This window comes from Lactuca sativa, chromosome 6, assembly GCF_002870075.4.
Source record: "Lactuca sativa cultivar Salinas chromosome 6, Lsat_Salinas_v11, whole genome shotgun sequence".
In the NCBI taxonomy this organism is placed as follows: Eukaryota; Viridiplantae; Streptophyta; class Magnoliopsida; order Asterales; family Asteraceae; genus Lactuca; species Lactuca sativa.
This window is the reverse complement of record NC_056628.2, coordinates 136,269,788-136,288,008: the sequence shown is the minus strand read 5'-3', so window position 1 is coordinate 136,288,008 and position 18,221 is coordinate 136,269,788. Positions and strand designations below refer to the sequence as shown.

The 18,221-nt window shown below is 36.3% G+C and overlaps 1 protein-coding gene across 1 annotated transcript; it reads left to right on the top strand.

Moving 5' to 3' along the window:
- The first annotated feature begins 9,051 nt into the window (after positions 1-9,051).
- Positions 9,052-12,072, top strand: LOC111908526 (leucine-rich repeat receptor protein kinase HPCA1). The gene is made up of 2 exons (XM_023904345.3): positions 9,052-9,574; positions 11,324-12,072. The coding sequence occupies exons 1-2, from the start codon at positions 9,127-9,129 to the stop codon at positions 11,980-11,982; spliced, it is 1,107 nt and encodes a 368-aa protein (XP_023760113.2). The 5' UTR covers positions 9,052-9,126; the 3' UTR covers positions 11,983-12,072.
- The last annotated feature ends 6,149 nt before the right edge of the window (positions 12,073-18,221 follow it).

Sequence of the window (18,221 nt, the reverse complement as noted above, 5' to 3'; positions counted from 1 at the left end):
TATTTCAGAATCTTGAGTTTGAGATGACTAGTGGTGTATCAAGTACCTATGGTTCCAGTGGGAGCCTTCGGGTATTGTCGTCAGAAGGGATTATTCAAGAATGTGGATTTCAGCAAGGAAAGGTATTTTGCTATGGCAGTTGCCATCATAATCTGTGATGCATATTCAGGACAAGTGTGTGTAGCTATCTATGATAGTCTGTAGAGCATGAGTTAGTGGACGTAGTGTGGTGTTGTAGTGAGAATGAGATTCTACTATGGCGGTTGCCGTCATAATCTGTGATGCATATTCGGGACAAGTGTGTGTAGCTATCTATGATAGTCTGTGGAGCATGAGTTAGTGGGCGTAGTGTGGTGTTGTAGTGAGAATGAGATTCTGGGGTGATGAGAGAAGGAGTCATGATACTACGGGGAGCCGTAGTATTCATTAGTCAGAGGGTGTTATGATGCTACGGGGAGCCGTAGTACTCACAAGTCAGAGAGAAGGAGTTGCGATACTACGGGGAGCCGTAGTATTTGCTAGTCAGAGGGTGTTGTGATGCTACGAGGAGCCGTAGTTCTCACTAGTTAGAGACTGTTGTGATGCTACGAGGAGCCGAGTACTCACTAGTCATCGAGAGGTCATCGTGATGCTGCGGGGAGCCATAGTACTCGCTAGACGGAAAGAGAGTGTGATGATGAAGTACTCTCCGATCATGGTATGATACATAAGAATTTTGGGCTTGAGTAGTCCTAGTATTGAGTTTTTGGGGCCTGGTGGTTGAACCAGGGGCGAGACTGGGGTCTCCGTCCTTGTCGGGAATCATTATATTTTGATTTGAGTTGTGGTTATCGCAACATGAGGGGATTGGAAAAGTGCTATTCGCTCGGGACACAGGCTGAGTCATGAGATGAATGTTTCATCGGGACACGAGGTTCCAACTTTGGGGTCGGACCAAACTCTCGAGTTGAGTTTGGTATTGATGGTGTGTGGGTAAACGAGATGAGATTATAGAATTCTGAGTTGAATTCTTGGATGACAGGTATTGTTGTCGCCGGATGTCTAAAACCTGTATAGGTCAATACTCGGGTGTGGGAGATACCGCGGGATGCGCAGGAGATATGCACATCAGACATCAGAGGTCAGGGTCGAGTCGATCTTCGGTTGGATTGTAGTTTTCGTATGAGGTAAAGAGAATTTCGTGACTTGGGAGTCACTGGGCCGAGATAGTTGACATGAGAAGGAAGTTAGTGAGACATTTTGGATCATGTTATGGGTGACCTTTAAGGTTCAACTGTGGAGTTAAAAGTTGACCTGGTGCTCAGTATTGAAGAGGGATATGAGAAATGAGCTAGAGCTTATTATGGTGATGTCTGAGGACACTCCTGGGCGAACATGGTTATTTTTTTTGTGTCCGAGGGCAGAGTGTTGAGGATTCTTTGTTCGGGTAGATTCTGATAGCAGTTTAGTGTATGTACCTCGGTGAGGTGTGAACCCTTTCGTTCTTGAGGCATGATTCGGATAAATTGCATGTCCGGTTTGGGTGAGCGATAGTCGGTTGTGGGTTTGGTCTTATGAGAATAAGAGAGTCAGTGAGTAATCAGGGGTGATATTCGAGGATCGAATATCATGGTGATCGCTAGAGTAGGCGGTCTGGCGGCGGGTCAGGCCACTAGAGTTTCTGGTTATTGGAAGGAGTATTTTAGCGGCGAAAGAGTTGGTTTAAACTCTGGTCTTGGGAATTTCTGTGTGGTTTCAGTTATCCACGGAGAAAGATACCGGTGTACTATGAGATCCTCTCAGTGGTGCCTTTCGTGTTAATGATTTCAATCTATGTGTGGTTAAGGAATTATTTCGATGGCGAAATCTAATTCAAGTGGGGGAGAATTGTAACATCCAGATTTTTAGGGTTATTATGGTGTAGGTTAATCTTATGATTAAAGGAGAGACTCGACGAGTTGAGGATCCAACTCGCCGAGTCGAGTCGGGCTTCTCATGCGGATTTAATGAGTGGACTCGGCGAGTCAGAGGAGGGACTCGCCAAGTAGGTGCTGGGCAGAGAAACCCTAATTTCTTGGATTTGGGACCTATTTAAAAGTCCTTATGGCCTTAATTTGCGGCCATTACACCCTCAGAAACCCTAGAGAGCAGAGAGAAAGCGTGTGGTGCAAGAGGAGGGCTAATTCATAATCTTTTGGTGTCTTAGAAAAGGGAAGGATGGATTTCGAGCTAGGATGTCTTATGGGACTCAAATCTTCCATCATTTCATTCAGAGATGTTGTGAGAGGTAAGGATTCATGTCCATCTTCGTTTGGGTGATAGATTTCCTGAATCTAGGGTTTCGTCTCTTCTTTTGGTAAGAGATCTAGAGTATGCCCCGTTGTGTCTATATCTTCAGATCTGGACCTTGAGAGGTTCAGAGAGTCCCTATTCCCCAGCTTTAAGCAGTCGTTTATGAGTTTGGAGCTAAGGTTATCATTTTAAGGGTTATTTCTCCATTTATGGCTATATGTGGGTTCCATGAACGTAAAGTTTGAACCTTTATGTGTTTATTGAGCTTGGGAAGGTCGGATCTATGGATTAGAGGAACAGATCTGACCTCAGAAGTTCGTTTGAGTATGATCATGAAAGCAACTTGCCAAGTTCATAATTGGACTCGACGAGTCGAGTCGGGTTGCCCCACGATTCGAATCTAGTGGAAACCCGTCGAGTGGAAGGTTCACTCAACGAGTCGAGTGAGGCATTGGAGGAGTCAGAAGACACGCATGGACTCGACGAGTCACCCCTGTGTACTCGCCGAGTCTGGTCAGAGTTAACCATTGACTTGAGTTGACTTTTGTTGACTTTGGGGTTTGGTCAACATAGGTAATAGAGGCCATGGAGGGGTAAAATGGTCTTTTACCCACTATCTGATTAGAGTGGGAAAGAGTAATCGCTGGTTTAATTAGAGTTGAGACTTCAAGTGTTAATTAGAGATATTTGCCTTATGTGTTAGGCGGTGGCGAGTTCGAGATTCAAGTGTGAGGATATCTGCTTTCTGCTTGCGAGGTGACTCTACTCACTATACTTTACCTTGAGTAGGTAACTAGAGTTATGTGATAGAGTATCTTGTATGTTATGTATGTTATGTGTTGCACTGCATTATTTCTATGTGATTTATGCTGTGTATGTTCCTGAGTTTACAAAGTTAGGACCGGAAGGTCCACAGAGTTAGGACGAGAGGGTCCACAAAGTTAGGGCCAGAGGGCCCATAGAGTTATAGCCTCAAGTGGCTAATATGTGTTATATGTGGTATTTTGGGGAACTCACTAAGCTTCGTGCTTACCGTGTTATGTGTTATGTGTTTCAGGTTTCTCTAAGGTTCGCGGGACGACACCGACTCGATTGTACACACCAGAGAAGCAATTACGTTTTGAGGATCCTGGACTATTATAAGGAGTGTTGTTTTGTAATTTAAATAAAATGGGATTTTATGGAAAGTGTTTAAGATTAAGCGATTTTAAATGAAAATTTTAGTTTTGAAAAAATTCTGGTGTTACAAACGAAGAGTTTTAGGTTTACCTAATAACTTCAGGAAAGGAAAGTTCAAAAAGTCGCATATAACAATCCTATATCTCTCAGCACACACCCTCCCCTTAAGTTCCTAAGGCACCTAATTGAGCTAATCTACACTGTGAGTCTGAACACCGTCCTCTGTATTCATTTTGCTCGCAGCATGGCTCTAATACCAACTTTTAATATCGTGATTTTTCATCTACTTTTTTTTTATTTTTAAAATATCATTTAACGTAATCATGAAATGTATGTCATTTCCTTAGTTTATTCAATAACTCACTTAATATTAAAACAACAACTTCTAAAAGTTCCAAATTCATCATATAATAATACCTAATGTAACTACCCCAAAAGGTCCCTATCCCCGTTAAGGCCACATATCATGCTACCCATTCCAATGCAAAGAGAATAACAAGCAAGGAAACAAGTGCAGAATATGCTAAGTAAGCTAATCATAAGTACAATGTTATGAAATGCAATTACTCAAAAGGGTCAACCAAAGCTTCATATAAATGCACATTGAAACACTCAAATAACATAACATCAGATATATCATATAATCAACATAATTTTTCTCAAATAATATTATTCATCTATAGAGATTTTACATCTAGTTACACTTCATTATTCATCTTTGTAACTCATTATTACTTCATACACCTTTATTATATTTTAAGACATCATTAACCTTCATTTTCATCATTAACAATTACTCTTCTCTTAATCGTATTTGTAAATGTTGTTATAATACTTCCTATTTATGGGTGTATATGTTAATCAGTAACCTGAAGGTAAGTATCTCGTTCACTACTAACGTGGCTGGTATGACCCAATACTCCAACGTTATGTATTAGTAGGAGAAGTGTCAGTTCCATCAAGTTACACCTCCTAGATCCCACGTGGTGTTTGGGTAGACATTCCATCAATTGTCAAGATCACTCCTATCCTTGAAACAATGGACCATGCCACGAGTTGTTGTCTAGAAAAACCATTCGTCATCAAAGTTGGCTTAAGCTCTTATCCCATAGGTATCTTTCAATCGACTAGGCCATCATATGATTCGGATAGGATACACACCTAAGTCTAGGTTCCAAACCTTAACCCCATAATGTGTATTCCCCCTTTTTTTAATAAGTTATTAATTTATATATAAGGAATTTCACATTTAACCTCACTAAGTAATCATGTATGTTCATTATCATCTTTTAAAAGCATATTAATTCTCAAGTTACTTCTTATGTAAACATGTAAACAAGTAAATACAAGTTAAAGCATTTTACATCACATGTAATTCCATGCACGTATCATCATTATGGCTTGACAACATGACTAGCATGCTTTGTCCTAATCATCATAGACAAGTGTTTCCAAGAAATTATGGCATGCACACATCACATAAAATCAACACAAGGAAACTTAGGTTCATTCGAATAATATATGACAAACAATAACATGTCACATACAATAGGGTACCATCAACATAAACAACTTAGGTTCATTTCAATCCATCTAAGATATGAAATTCCCTAACAAAGTTCTTTAAAAACAACAAATAAATGGATTAATAGAAGTTTAGATGAACAAAAAAGAGCTATTTACTACACAAAACAAGAAAATTAGTTATTAGGCCAAATTCTCAGATTTTGACCTAAAACAGCTGCCTGTTGAAGGCCACATTGGCACCACTTAAACCTTCAAAAATTATAATTTTTCTCCATAATCCAATAGTTTAGGCTTCTACCTTTTCAAAAAGTGTTCGCATATGTCCATAATATTTTTCTAGATTTATCTATGAATTTTACAAAACTGCATATTCATAGAACTAACTTCTCACCAGTCTGTGAAAGGATGATTTTCACCTTGGTCAGAGGAAATTACAGGGCCTAGAAATAATCAAGGACAAACGAAGCTCAAAATTCAAAATTTGAGAGTTTACGGAAAAACAAAGTCCATTGCTAAAAGAGAAAACACCATTAATGCTTGAGTTTCCTCCACCATTAAGCCTCATGAAAGGATTTTAAGGACTCTTTTTAAGAGCTTTAGATGGCTAAAAATGTTGTTTTTACAAAAAATTAATCACTATGATTGAGATAGAAATCAAAAAAAGTTTTAGCAATCAACAAAGAAGACAATTACTCCAAAACTTGGGGCAATTCAAGGACATGAACAATAAAATCGGTGAGGGTGTTCATAATAAGATTTTGTTAACAATAAGCCATCAAAAATACCATCAAAGTGGCTAGAAATTGACCACACAAAACACTATAATTAGAGTAGGAAGAAGAAGATTAGTAGAATCATTTGGAAAGCAATTCAATCTCTTAACTCAATAGAATTGATAGAAAATTTGGAGTTTGACCAAATGAGAAAGAAAATTAGTGACTTACAATGGAAGGAAGATCAATCCTAACACTTCAATTGCAAAAAAGTTATATCGATTGCCTTCCTCCACTGTTTGCATCGCCGATACTTTCTACTTTTCACTCCTTGTGATCATTCCTGCTTTCCAAAAACTCGATCGACCCTTTTTTCTTTTCCTTACTAGACCTAGAGACAATGGATTGTCATTTAGACATCAATGAAACATGGATTCGGGCCCTAGAAAATGTAGAAACCGGAAGTAGAACGTCAATAGGTAGGACATATAACCTAATTAACATCCAAATAACCTATCATTTTCTGAGGAGGTGGCAAAGAGTTAAAGAACAAAAATATAAGTACACAAAAGATACTTTAGAATACATTTGAGAGCAGTAAAATGAGGCTCTCATGGATGATGCATGTGAAAAAAGATTTGCTAAACTACGCAGGTGACGCTTAGTCTAGTAAAAGTCAAATACTAGAGGTCACTAACTAAGGCATGATATAATGTAGGACCAGAGAACAATGGACTGAAAATACAAAGCTTAGCCTTTGTGTCCAACTGAGTCCGAGTAGCTTTGCAATTTTAATCTTATATCGTTTAAGGATGTGACAATTGTCAAAATCGTCACCGATTGTCGATCCCAACCCGATGAGCATCAATATAATAGGGTAAATATATAAGATTTGTCAATCTATGATGAAACTACAAGATTCGTATTTCAACGTATATAAGAAAAACCAGTTTAATACTTTGTAAACTATAAGAATAAGTGTGTTATTTTATATAAATAATAACATATTCTTAAAGTACACATCTCCATGATTCTGAAAATATAAATTTCTTAAAAATATGACTGCATTTGAAAAAGTTATGATTTTTCTAAGTTATTAATTCAACCCTACTATGAGGGTAGCGTAATAATTAAGAAAAAAGATATTAGTTGAGTTTTATCCAAAACCCCCAAATGAAGATTCATAATATTCTTCGATATAAGAGCATGGATGGAGAGAACGGCAAAACCAAAGTGTGTATGTAGAAGTTATGACTTTTATAAAATCATCTAGACTCCCCTCATTATAAAATATGGGCAAGAAATAAAGTTAGATTTGACAAATACAATCTAAACGAAAGTTGTAGAATTAGTCGATATTTACGTGTGAATATAAAGAACGCCAAGAACGTAGATCATATGTAAAAGTTATAAATTTTACAAAATTCAGCATGCAACCTAACGATAAGATTCACGGATATTATCGTGATGTGGTTGAACAGAACGTGCGGTGCCTGTTACTTTCTTTTTTCTTTGACTCTATAAATAAAACATTACCCTCTTCGATTCATTTGAATCAATTCACTTTCACAAATGTGTGTGTGATTCCATTTTTATTTTTATTTTATTTTATTTTCTATTTTCTATTTTCTTTTAATTTATTTTTGTTTTTATTTTATTTGGAGCATCATTTTTCAAGCCAGATTAATCATAAACGTCTGACCATTCACAAAAATCAGTACCGATTAAAGCATGCTATGATGGTAAGTTTCACGGGCCCTTTCCAAAGCTTTCTAATTTTTTTTAGGGGGGAGGGGGGATACATGCTAAATATTGATTCTATAATTATCATTCATTTTTATATAATAAATTTTAGAATATATTGTACGTTTCGTTACTCTGTCAAACTTTTTTGGGTAGTATTGTAACTAATCGTTACATTGCCCAAAGTTTACAAATAAACATTGTAACTAGTTGTTATTATGTCCACCTATTATAAGCATTGTAACCGCTCATTATTCTACATGTATTTATAGCTTCAATATTATGTCGTTATTATGACTGTTCAAATTTTGGAAGCGTATGGATGTAGAGAACGGCAAAAACAAAGCGTGCATTCTGAAGTTATGATTTTTATAAAATCGTCTAGAGTGCCGTCATTATAAAGTTATGGGCTAGAAATAAAGTCAGAATTTACCAATACAATCTAAAGGAAAGTTATAGTATAGAGTGCCGTCATTATAAAGTTATGGGGATACATGCTAAATATTGATTCGTTAATCTTAAGTGAACATGAGAAGTATGTATAGATTTATATGCGGTAGACACCGCCACAGATGGTTGCTACTTACAACCATGGTGGTCAAGTCAAAGCAGAGATAACTAATGTCGCATCGTGTTGGGACACAATCTTATGTAAATAGCTCAATTATGAGAACTTATTGTGACATTGTCAATGATCCTTAAAGAAAGTAAAAAGCATAAAGTTTACAACCACAAATAGGGATCATCTAATATAAATAGTAGTATACATATACATTATTTATACTACGGACAATAACAAAAATATAAATATTGAAAAATACAATAAATGACTAGTGGAAAATATAAAATTCAAAAATTTTAGAATATCTCATATGTCCAAATGAAAGAGAAAATGACATTTAACAAAAGATTGTTTATTTATTAGGGAAATTAATTATACTACATGTACACATGTACACTTATTGGGCTAAAGTGCCACTAAGGCTACATGGGCCGATATACAAAACATATACAACCTATAAATACCTAACAATAATGTCACATCAATGTTGTAAATTGTACGAGAAATATAATCTTGGCCTTTGTCAGATAAAGTTTATCCTGGTCCAAGCTAGACCTAGTAGGTTTTTTCTGTATCGGTCTTTAATAATATCGAGTTTTATCTTATTAGTTAATATCCTTTCTTATGAAAAACAAAATATTTTATATTCAGAATTCACATACAAAAACCCATGCAAAAAACAATAATTCAAGATAAGGTTGAACCCTATCTTCGTGCCATGTTCAAAGTGACTGAACTTTCTTTTGGCTTGCTATAGATTTCGCTCTGGATAAGAAATTCAACGGTAAAATAAGTAAGGACACAATTGAGACCGCTAAGCACATACACACTCATATATTCCCATGTCTCAAACAACGTATTGACTTGCTTGACAACCGTAACCCCACTACACTCCAAACCAAAGGATATGTAATACAAACTTCAACCTACCTTCTCCAATCCCTTTATTCCAACACTTCATAACTAACTCCTCTCTCTTGAGTAAATGTTCATATATGCTACCATGAGGGAGTGACGACAACCAAAAAAATATTTAAGGTAACCCAAATATTATTTTCTTGAACCAACACCAAAATCCATTTTTATTTTGTCAAGGGATTGGGTAGTTTATAGGGCTAAGATCACATAATCATGGGATCCATACATGGGTTAGGCAAATCAGCAATAAAAAGCTACTGGATAGGTGCGGCGATTGTACTGATTATCATTCTCACGGCACTCTTAAAAAAATGGGCAGTTTATTTAGACAAGCAAGCCGAAGCAAGATCTTTGGCTAAAGCACAAGGCGATGAGAATCAGAAGAACATTGGTTTATGTTCATTATCTACTACTAAGGGTATTCGTACTTTTGCACTTGATGAAATCAAAGCCACAACAAGGAATTTTCGAATACGGATAGGTGTTGGTGCCACATCTTATGTTTATCTCGCTGATCTTGGTGATGGTCGGTTTGGTGCAGTTAAGAGGGTGATGGAAGAGAGAGGTGGTAGCCAGAAGATGTTTCTTGATGAAGTATCTATATTGCTTAGGATTTCTCACCCTAACTTGGTTGGGTTGTTGGGTTTTTGCTTAGACCAAGGTAATTAAGCTTCACATAGATATCTTCTCTTTATAATTACAACATTATTACAATGAAATTACAACACGTTAATCTTTGCGTTTAGGTTTTATTAAAAATAGTATAAAGAAGTGATCATTAGAACAATAGAAAGCTAAGATATGTATTTCGATTTGAAATAAATATATAGGAATAATAACATTATACATCCTTTTGAACTTATGTTTCATTCATGAGGTTATATATAATTTTATTATAATAATTAATTAGAACTAATGCTTATAAGTTAAGTAATTTATTTATACATTTCTGGTGATAACTTTATATATCAAAATAATAATAATAATAATAATAATAATAATAATAATAATACATCCATGTGAACTTATACTTAATTCATGAGCACTGTTTTGTCTTTTAGATTAAGATATTTTGAACTGACATTTATGTAGCCCAATTACAAAACACTAAATGTTATATAATATATGCTTGAAACCCCACTTTAAACTGCAGACCTTAATTGTTGTTGGAATTAGCTAGTTTTGTGCAAGTCAAATTTAACAGTTTTTGATTGTTTATTCAAATTCATTTTAAGATAAAATAATAGAACGAAAAAGAAAAACAAGTACATATATTTAGTGATTAATTGATGATAGAAATGAGGGTCACATTTACGTTTTAGTGGTGTGCATATTATATTAATTAGTCATAGTATCCTTTTTTGTTTCCTGTGTTAGTTTGTGTTTGTTTACATGTCAAGTCGTACCCAACCAAACGGACATAAAGAGAAAAAGGAACATAATAAAGATATCATTCCAATAGTTGAGAATGCATATTCCTAGTTTTGTACTCCTCCGTATTGTCCTAGGGTTATATTACTCCTAGGGGTTATCTTGTCGATAACTAAGTATTCTTTCCAAAAAGAAGAAACAAGCACAAATATACTATTTTCAGTTTTAAAGATCACCTCGTTCATTTCAAAATGAAAAAGATCATATAATTGCTAAAATCAAGGTTGTCAACATTCACATTCCGTTTACACGATCATGAATGGGAATATGGGATGGTTAAATTCGATAAAAAGACAAACTAGCTAGTTATAAATTTACAATATAAAAAGTACATTTTCGTCTATTTGTTCACCTAAAATTAATATGCGCTTAAAAGTTAATACCTAAACTAGCAGTATAATAATAAGATTATAATTCAAACGAAATTGCTGTAACTTCTCAAAAGCACTAATTCTTTACAACATGAGGGAGAAAATGTCAAAGCTTATAATTCTCATTACAGCAGGTTTTTTCAAAGTCATTTCATCTCTATATATGTGCGATACATTTTCTAAGGTTTCAAAGACTTTTAAGGTTACACTTTTAACTCTTATTACCAAATTACAGAAATTGGTAGGATCAAATCGGCTTATGTTCTACTGTCTTATGATCTTGCCTTAAAAACAATCTTACTTGTATTCAATTCTTTAAAAACCGGTATTTTAGTTGAACTCGTATTTTACAATTAATAATATCTTGCTTATTTTACCATTTTTTTAAAGTATAAAATACTAAAAAACAATGCACTTAATCATGAGTTTTTATTTTATTTTTTTTGTCTGTAATCACTAAAATATATTTTCAATTGATTACTGTCCAATTGCTTTCCCACTTTACAAAAAATCTAAAATGTTATTTGTGAAGCATGTTTTTATATATCTTAAAAGTAATATGTTTTTCCGTTACATAAGTGGCTTAACTTTTGCTGTATTCATTATAGGTGAACAACTTCTTCTACTGGAATATATACCAAACAAGAGCCTCTTTGATCGGCTACACACCCGAAAAGGCAAATCTTCAGGATCTCTGTCATGGTCAAGTCGTATAAGCATTGCACTAGACATCGCCTACGCCCTAGACTACCTACACTCAGTCGCAGACCCTCCAGTCATCCATAGAGACGTCAAGTCGTCCAACATTCTACTCATCAACGACGATCATGCTAAACTTGCAGACTTTGGATTATGTAAGTTAGGGCATGATACACAAAGTGCCCAAACCCCAACAATCATACGGGGTTCTTTAGGCTATGTTGATACGAATTACCTCAACACAGGTCTAGTATCACCTAAGAGTGATGTATATAGTTTTGGGGTGCTATTGCTAGAGCTTATAACTGGAATGAAATCACTACAAGGGTCAGTAACCCTAGCAGAGTGGACGAATGAGTGTAGAAAACATCATGATGTGGATATTTTGATGGGTATGTTGGATCCGAAGCTAAATGGTGAAGTGAATGCAGAGCAACTTAGAGTTCTTGTCAACGTTGCGAATATGGCTTTGTTAGAGAACTCGATGGCAAGACCGAATATGGCGGAAATTGCATATAGAATATCAAGTTGTATGGACAATTCGCTGGAAAAGGATTTGCCTGTATGATTCATGCGATGGGTTGATAGTATATATACCATGTGAATTTGAACCGTTAGGCATACATTTGTAGTCGCATCCAACCCATTTTGTATAGAACATTCTTTTATAACACAGAAAGGAGATGCAGAATATCACAATTTTATTGTATTTCGATTTTTTTATCCTAAATCTACCATCTTCTTATTCATTTTTCTTACATTTGTTTGGAAGTATCCACCACAACTTAGCCCTATATGCGACCATAATCACATAAAATTTGAGAAAAATGTTGGTCAACAATGTTGGTATATTTTTGTAAAGGTAGATATTTTTTTACATTGTTTATCGTTACCAACCACATATAATCGGTCAAACAATTGAATCGGGAGAAATAATTATTGGTGCTAGACATTATATGTATTTGTATGCGAAATCTTTGTTAACCCAAGTATTATGTTCTTTAGTTAGCCCACCGTTGTATATTGAGCCCAATTGTATATTTCTTATATATATTATACGTAAAGGCTTGATGTCGTTTCATGGGAAATTATGTTTTGTAACATGGTATTAGGCTACTATCATCCCTAAACCTAGCCGATCCCTTCCTATGGTCATCATCTTCTTCTATCCTACTACATCTGCTCTTCTCTCTGTTTACATCAAAGTTTCTCCCTTCTCGTTTTTCATCATGTCTGGATCTTCTTCTACTCCTAAACCTTCTCCCAATGATAAAATTTATGTGATAACCAACATTAAATCTTATGTTCCCCTTCTTCTTGATCTCGAACGCTTGAATTATAACTCCTGGAAAAAACCTTTTAAAACTCACTACATTGGATACAAAGTCTATGGTAATCTTAATGACACTTCTCAGATTGAAGATGATCCAAAATGGGAGACATTAGACAATATTGTCAAACAATGGTTATATGACACTCTCACTCAACGTGTTCTCCAATCTAATCTCAAACCCACGCTACAGCAGCAGATGTATGGAAGACCATTGAAGATTTGTTTCATGAGAATAAAGAGATAAAATATATGGAATTAGATGATGAACTTTGTACAATCACCATTGGAGATTCTTTAGTTATGGAGTATTGCACTCACATCAAGTCCATCTCCGACCTTATTGCTAACATTGGATCCCCAGTACCTGAAAGAAACCCAGTCATTTATTCCATCAATGGCTTATCTCCGAAATTTGCTCACGTCGTCACCACCATCCAACATCAAAAGTCGTTTCCCACCTTCCTTAACAGGCGCTCCATGCTCACACTTGAAGAACGATCCATGATTAAAGATCACTCACGCTAATTTCAAGCTTCACACCAAGATAACGCATCATCACCCACTATTCTTGCAATAGAGCACCAAAATCGGCCCTTTAATTCTCGATTCTGCAATTTAGGGAGTAGAGGCGGTGGCCGAAATTTATAAGGCAGCAGCAGAGGTGGTAGGAATGGCATCAGAAATGGAGGACGACAGGCTTTGGTCGTAGTCCAAACAATTTGGGAGGGGGTAGCTTTTACCCTTGGTCAATGCCGCAAGGTCAATAGCAGCAGCATGGGCTGCTACCATATCCAATGACCCATCAGGCTTAATGGCCCAATGGTGCAAATTCCTCTTTCCCTCTGTATTGGCCCACTTCAAATCCAGCTTAAGCCCAAAAAAATGCTTTTTTCTATACGACACAATAGCCCAATAACCAACCCAATTGCTGGCAATGGTTTCAATACTCGAATAAAATGGATCAATCGGCTACCTTACTACAAGCTTTGAATACTATGACCCTTGCAGATTGGTACATGGATATCGGGGCAACCACACACCTCCACACCAGAACAGGTACTCTCAAGTCTTTTAGCAATACGTACAACAATTCAATTTTATCGCTATTAGTCGGCGATGGATCTGGTCACTAAACTTGCTCCCTCTCATATTCATTTAAATCCTTTTCGGACTCTTGTCCTAAAAAATATTCTTATTACACCACAAATTATTCTAGAAATGCTGAGGCTCTAGGAAAGCCGTCCATAGCCTATGGAGAGTTCTAGATTGCCTCTTGCTCAACTATTGAGCAATTACAATTCAGTCCCTGCACTTTTAATTAATTCATTTAATCCCAAAATTAATTCTAATTAATTTCTAATTAAATAGTAATTAAATATTACTATATCTAATTAATATATTATTCTCATAATATATTAATAAATTACTTATTTCAGTTTATTAATCAAATTAATAAATCAACATCTTTCTCCAAAATCATTATTCCCAGTTGCTAGTCTTGAGGGCAACCCAAAAGGACTGTTCTACTATCAATTCAAGTATATAGTAATTATAGTTATGGGCTTAGACATCTAATCCAACAGCCTGCCACTTGGATAAGTCTAATAACTATAGTTGCCAGTATATCCTTCTAAATCAATTAGCAATTTGTAGCTCTCAAAGCCACTCTCAAACTCTAACCTAGTCAGTTATGTGTCCTAAGATAAGTGATCCTATAATCATCCGTTCTGCAAGATATCATGTGGACAAATGACATGGAACAGAATCAATCTCATTGTTCAATACTTTGATTCCCAATTCCTGATTTGTAATGACAAAGAACTAGTAATCGAAGACATCAATTTAGTCATGGCAGGGCCCGACATTATAAGTCAACACCAAATCATTGAGAGGCCCAATATATTGCTTTTCCCGTTAGGGCAAAAGGAATAGATAAACTTTGACTTATATTTTTGCACTATTTACTCATGAAATCATGCACAACAATACGTTTTATAACATCAAGTTATTGATGTGTTTACGTATTATCAATGCACAACCAACTCGTAAACAACAACTCATATATATCTCTGTTTAAAGATTATAAGATATAATCATCTCAGAATTACTCATGATTAATTCAATATAGTATTTATCTGAGTGTGGGTTAATCCAATAGTTAAATCTCTATTTCAAAGTACTCATGAATGTTGCAACAAACCATTTCTATGTCTAAACTATTTTGACAATCTACAATCCAATTCATGACAATCTTGATTAACTACTCACTTCCAAAAGTATGATCGAATGTGGAAGTTTAAAAAATCTAATTATTCAGGAAGTAAAACATGTAAAACTGAAAGAAAATATTAAACAATTGACAAAAGATAGTAAACATGTAACATCATGTTTTTAGCCGATTCATACTTGGGACCGAGACTCGAATAGATGTTCCAGAAGGCTCCAGGTCTTAGGAAAGAAAGGTTTAGACTCACCTGAGTGTGGGTAAGGTAGATTAGATGATCTGAGAGTTCGGTTGGTGTTTTTAGAGACCAAGGGTATGTCGGTAGAGTGGCAGTTCAGGCCTTTTATGGAATTATATTTTTGTTCAGAAAGTTTTATAGCAAGGAGGAGTTGATAGAAAGGTAGAGCTCTTCGAGGCCATTCAGTGGATATAAAGAACGTCAAAAACTGAGTTGAAACAAAGAAGTTATGGTCGTTTGAAGTTTGAGTGGTTTGAGTGAGTGATCGTTGACTTGTTGACCAAGCTCATTTAAGGATCACGACGTGCGAAGCGTCGGATTCTCCCAAACCCGTATGTTTAGGTATTTAAAGGTTTGAGATGATTAGGGTTGCTTCTCCTCAGACTCTTTCACTCCTAAGACCTCTAGAATCCCTAATCTCATCCCCCAATGAAGTCTTTGGTCATTCTTGGTGTTATTCAAGAGATTTTGAAGCTTTGAAGCCCTTTGAGGAAGATGAAGATCATTGTTGGTGCATTTGTTAGCATCTTGGCTTCATCATCAGCTAGTTGAGGAGCTTTGGACCTTTGTAAGTCCTGTAGCCCATACATTTCCTTTCGTTGCTTGCTAGATCTAAGTTTCCATGCCTTTTATGGCTTGTAATGTTGGTTAGCATGCATGGAGTCCATAAAGTTGGCAAATTTATAGATTATGTTAGTACCTTAAGTCCTATAAGTTCTAGATCTGGACTTTGGTCATGGTTTTGGACTCCAAGTTTGAGTCTTGGTCCTTTTTCCTTCATTTAGACCAAATTTGGTGTTAAGTCATGTATTGGACAGATGTGACTGAAGAGCTTTGATTTTTATGGTCCTTGCAGTCAAGTAAGACCCTCTAGATTGTCCCGTGTTAGAGCTTAATGGATTGTGAGCATAATGCTTAGTTTTGGTCAGATCTGGACTCACAACGTGGGGAATGAAACCTCACGACGTAAGAGCGTGTTCGAGGAAGTTTTTGGGCCAAAGTCACGACCTCACGATGTGAGCATAAGGTGCTCATGACGTGAGAATCACTTGTGCGAGTTTTGGGCTCTTTAATTGTTGGCTAGATTGGTATTGGACTTATCCTTTAGTTTGGGATTGTAATGGACTAAGGACTTTAAAGTAATGGACTTCTTGTTGGGCTTGCCCAAATAAGCATTGGATGATGAATAAGGCCTTAGTGGGCCCAATATAGTTAGGCCTTGATTGGGCCCAATGGGCTTGGACCTTCAATCCATCGGAAAATCATTGGTTCTGAAAAGTAAATGGGCTTTAGGGAAGGCCCATGTAAGGGTTTGGACCCAATTTGGAAAGTTGGGCCATTGATGGGTTTTATGGATTTGAGAGTTTTGGGCCTTGGTTGTGAGTCTTGTTGGGCCAGTGGCGAAACAGTCATTTCACCCCAAGTATGGATTATGGATCATGGTTTGGGACCCAATTGCTAATTGGGTGATATTTTTGTATTGATAGCTCAAGGAGTTACCAGGATAGTAGCTAAGGATTTCTTGCAATGGACTTCATCAGTGTGAGGTGAGTTACCTTCCTGTATGAGTGGGTCGAAGACACCAATATCGGCCCACTAGTAGTTGTTTGTATTAGAGATGATTATCTTTGTGATAATTATCTGGTATGCCACTATCTGTTATGATTTATGTGTTTATTTGCTACGATGTTATATGGTAGTGGTGGGGGTGAAATAGACCGAATGGGAGGCTAGCACCCAGATATGCTCGGCAGTATCCGGTTGAAATAGACCGAAGGGGAGGCCAACACCCAGATATGCTCGGCAGTATCTGGTTGAAATAGACCGAAGGGGAGGCAAACACCCATATATGCTCGGCAGTACCCAGTTGAAAATAGACCGAAGGGGAGGCCGACACCAAGATATGTGCTGGGTTTTGAGCATTATAACATCCCTATGGTGCACATACAACCCTAATGCTTTGGATCTAAGTTTTCTCTAGTTATACATGCAATTTTCATTTTCCAAAGCATGAAGCCTAACTAGCATACAACATTGATAATTGAAACATAAAAACAAGTAAGATGATTACCTCTTTGTTGTAGCTTCTAGAACTTGACATTTCAAGAGCTTAGCACCTCAAGTGTGATGCCTCAAATATGTCACAAACACCAAGAACGATGGAGGACTATGAGAGAGAACTTGGAGGCGCCAAAAAACGGCTATATTCTTCTTAGAATACTATATTGTGTCCAATTTTAGGGCTTAGGGGGTTACATATATAGTGTAGAATTTCAAGGGTCATTTGCAAACCCTAATCCATTCACTTAGGCTTTTGATCCAATTATTCATTTGGACTAACACTTCATGAACTTTCACATAAGCTTAGCCCTTGTCTAATCAATCATAGATCATTAGCCCAAACTTTATGTATAACTTATTTACATAATCAGTCCCCGCTAATTTAATTAGTCTCTTTTGATCACTAAATTAATTCCAAATTAATTCTTGATCAATACCAATTAAATAATATGATTTCTAAATTAATATATTATACTTATAATATATTAATAAATCACAAATAACCTCTTTATCAAATATCCATCCTATCAAATTACTCTGGTGAAAGCAACCCAAAATAGATCATGCTATTATTGGGTCACGTACATACCAATTATAGTTATGGGCTTAGACACCTACTCAACAGTCTCCCACTTGGTCTAATAACTATAACTTCCAATGACTTCAAAATTCGATTAGCAATCGTAGCTCTCAAAAAGCCGCTGTCGAACTCTGATCATATCAGAACCGCGTCCTTTAGATAAGGGATCAAATATTCCTCCATTTTACAAGATATTGTATGGACTGAGACATGGATTGTAATCATTCTCTTTGTCCATGTGTTGTCTCCCGAATTCCGATTTATGACGACTGACAACAGACTACATTGAACACGTCAACTTAGTCCAGGCTTGGCCAAGCGCTTAGGGCGTCATCAATAAATCATCGTGAGGCCCACTGATATCACTTTTA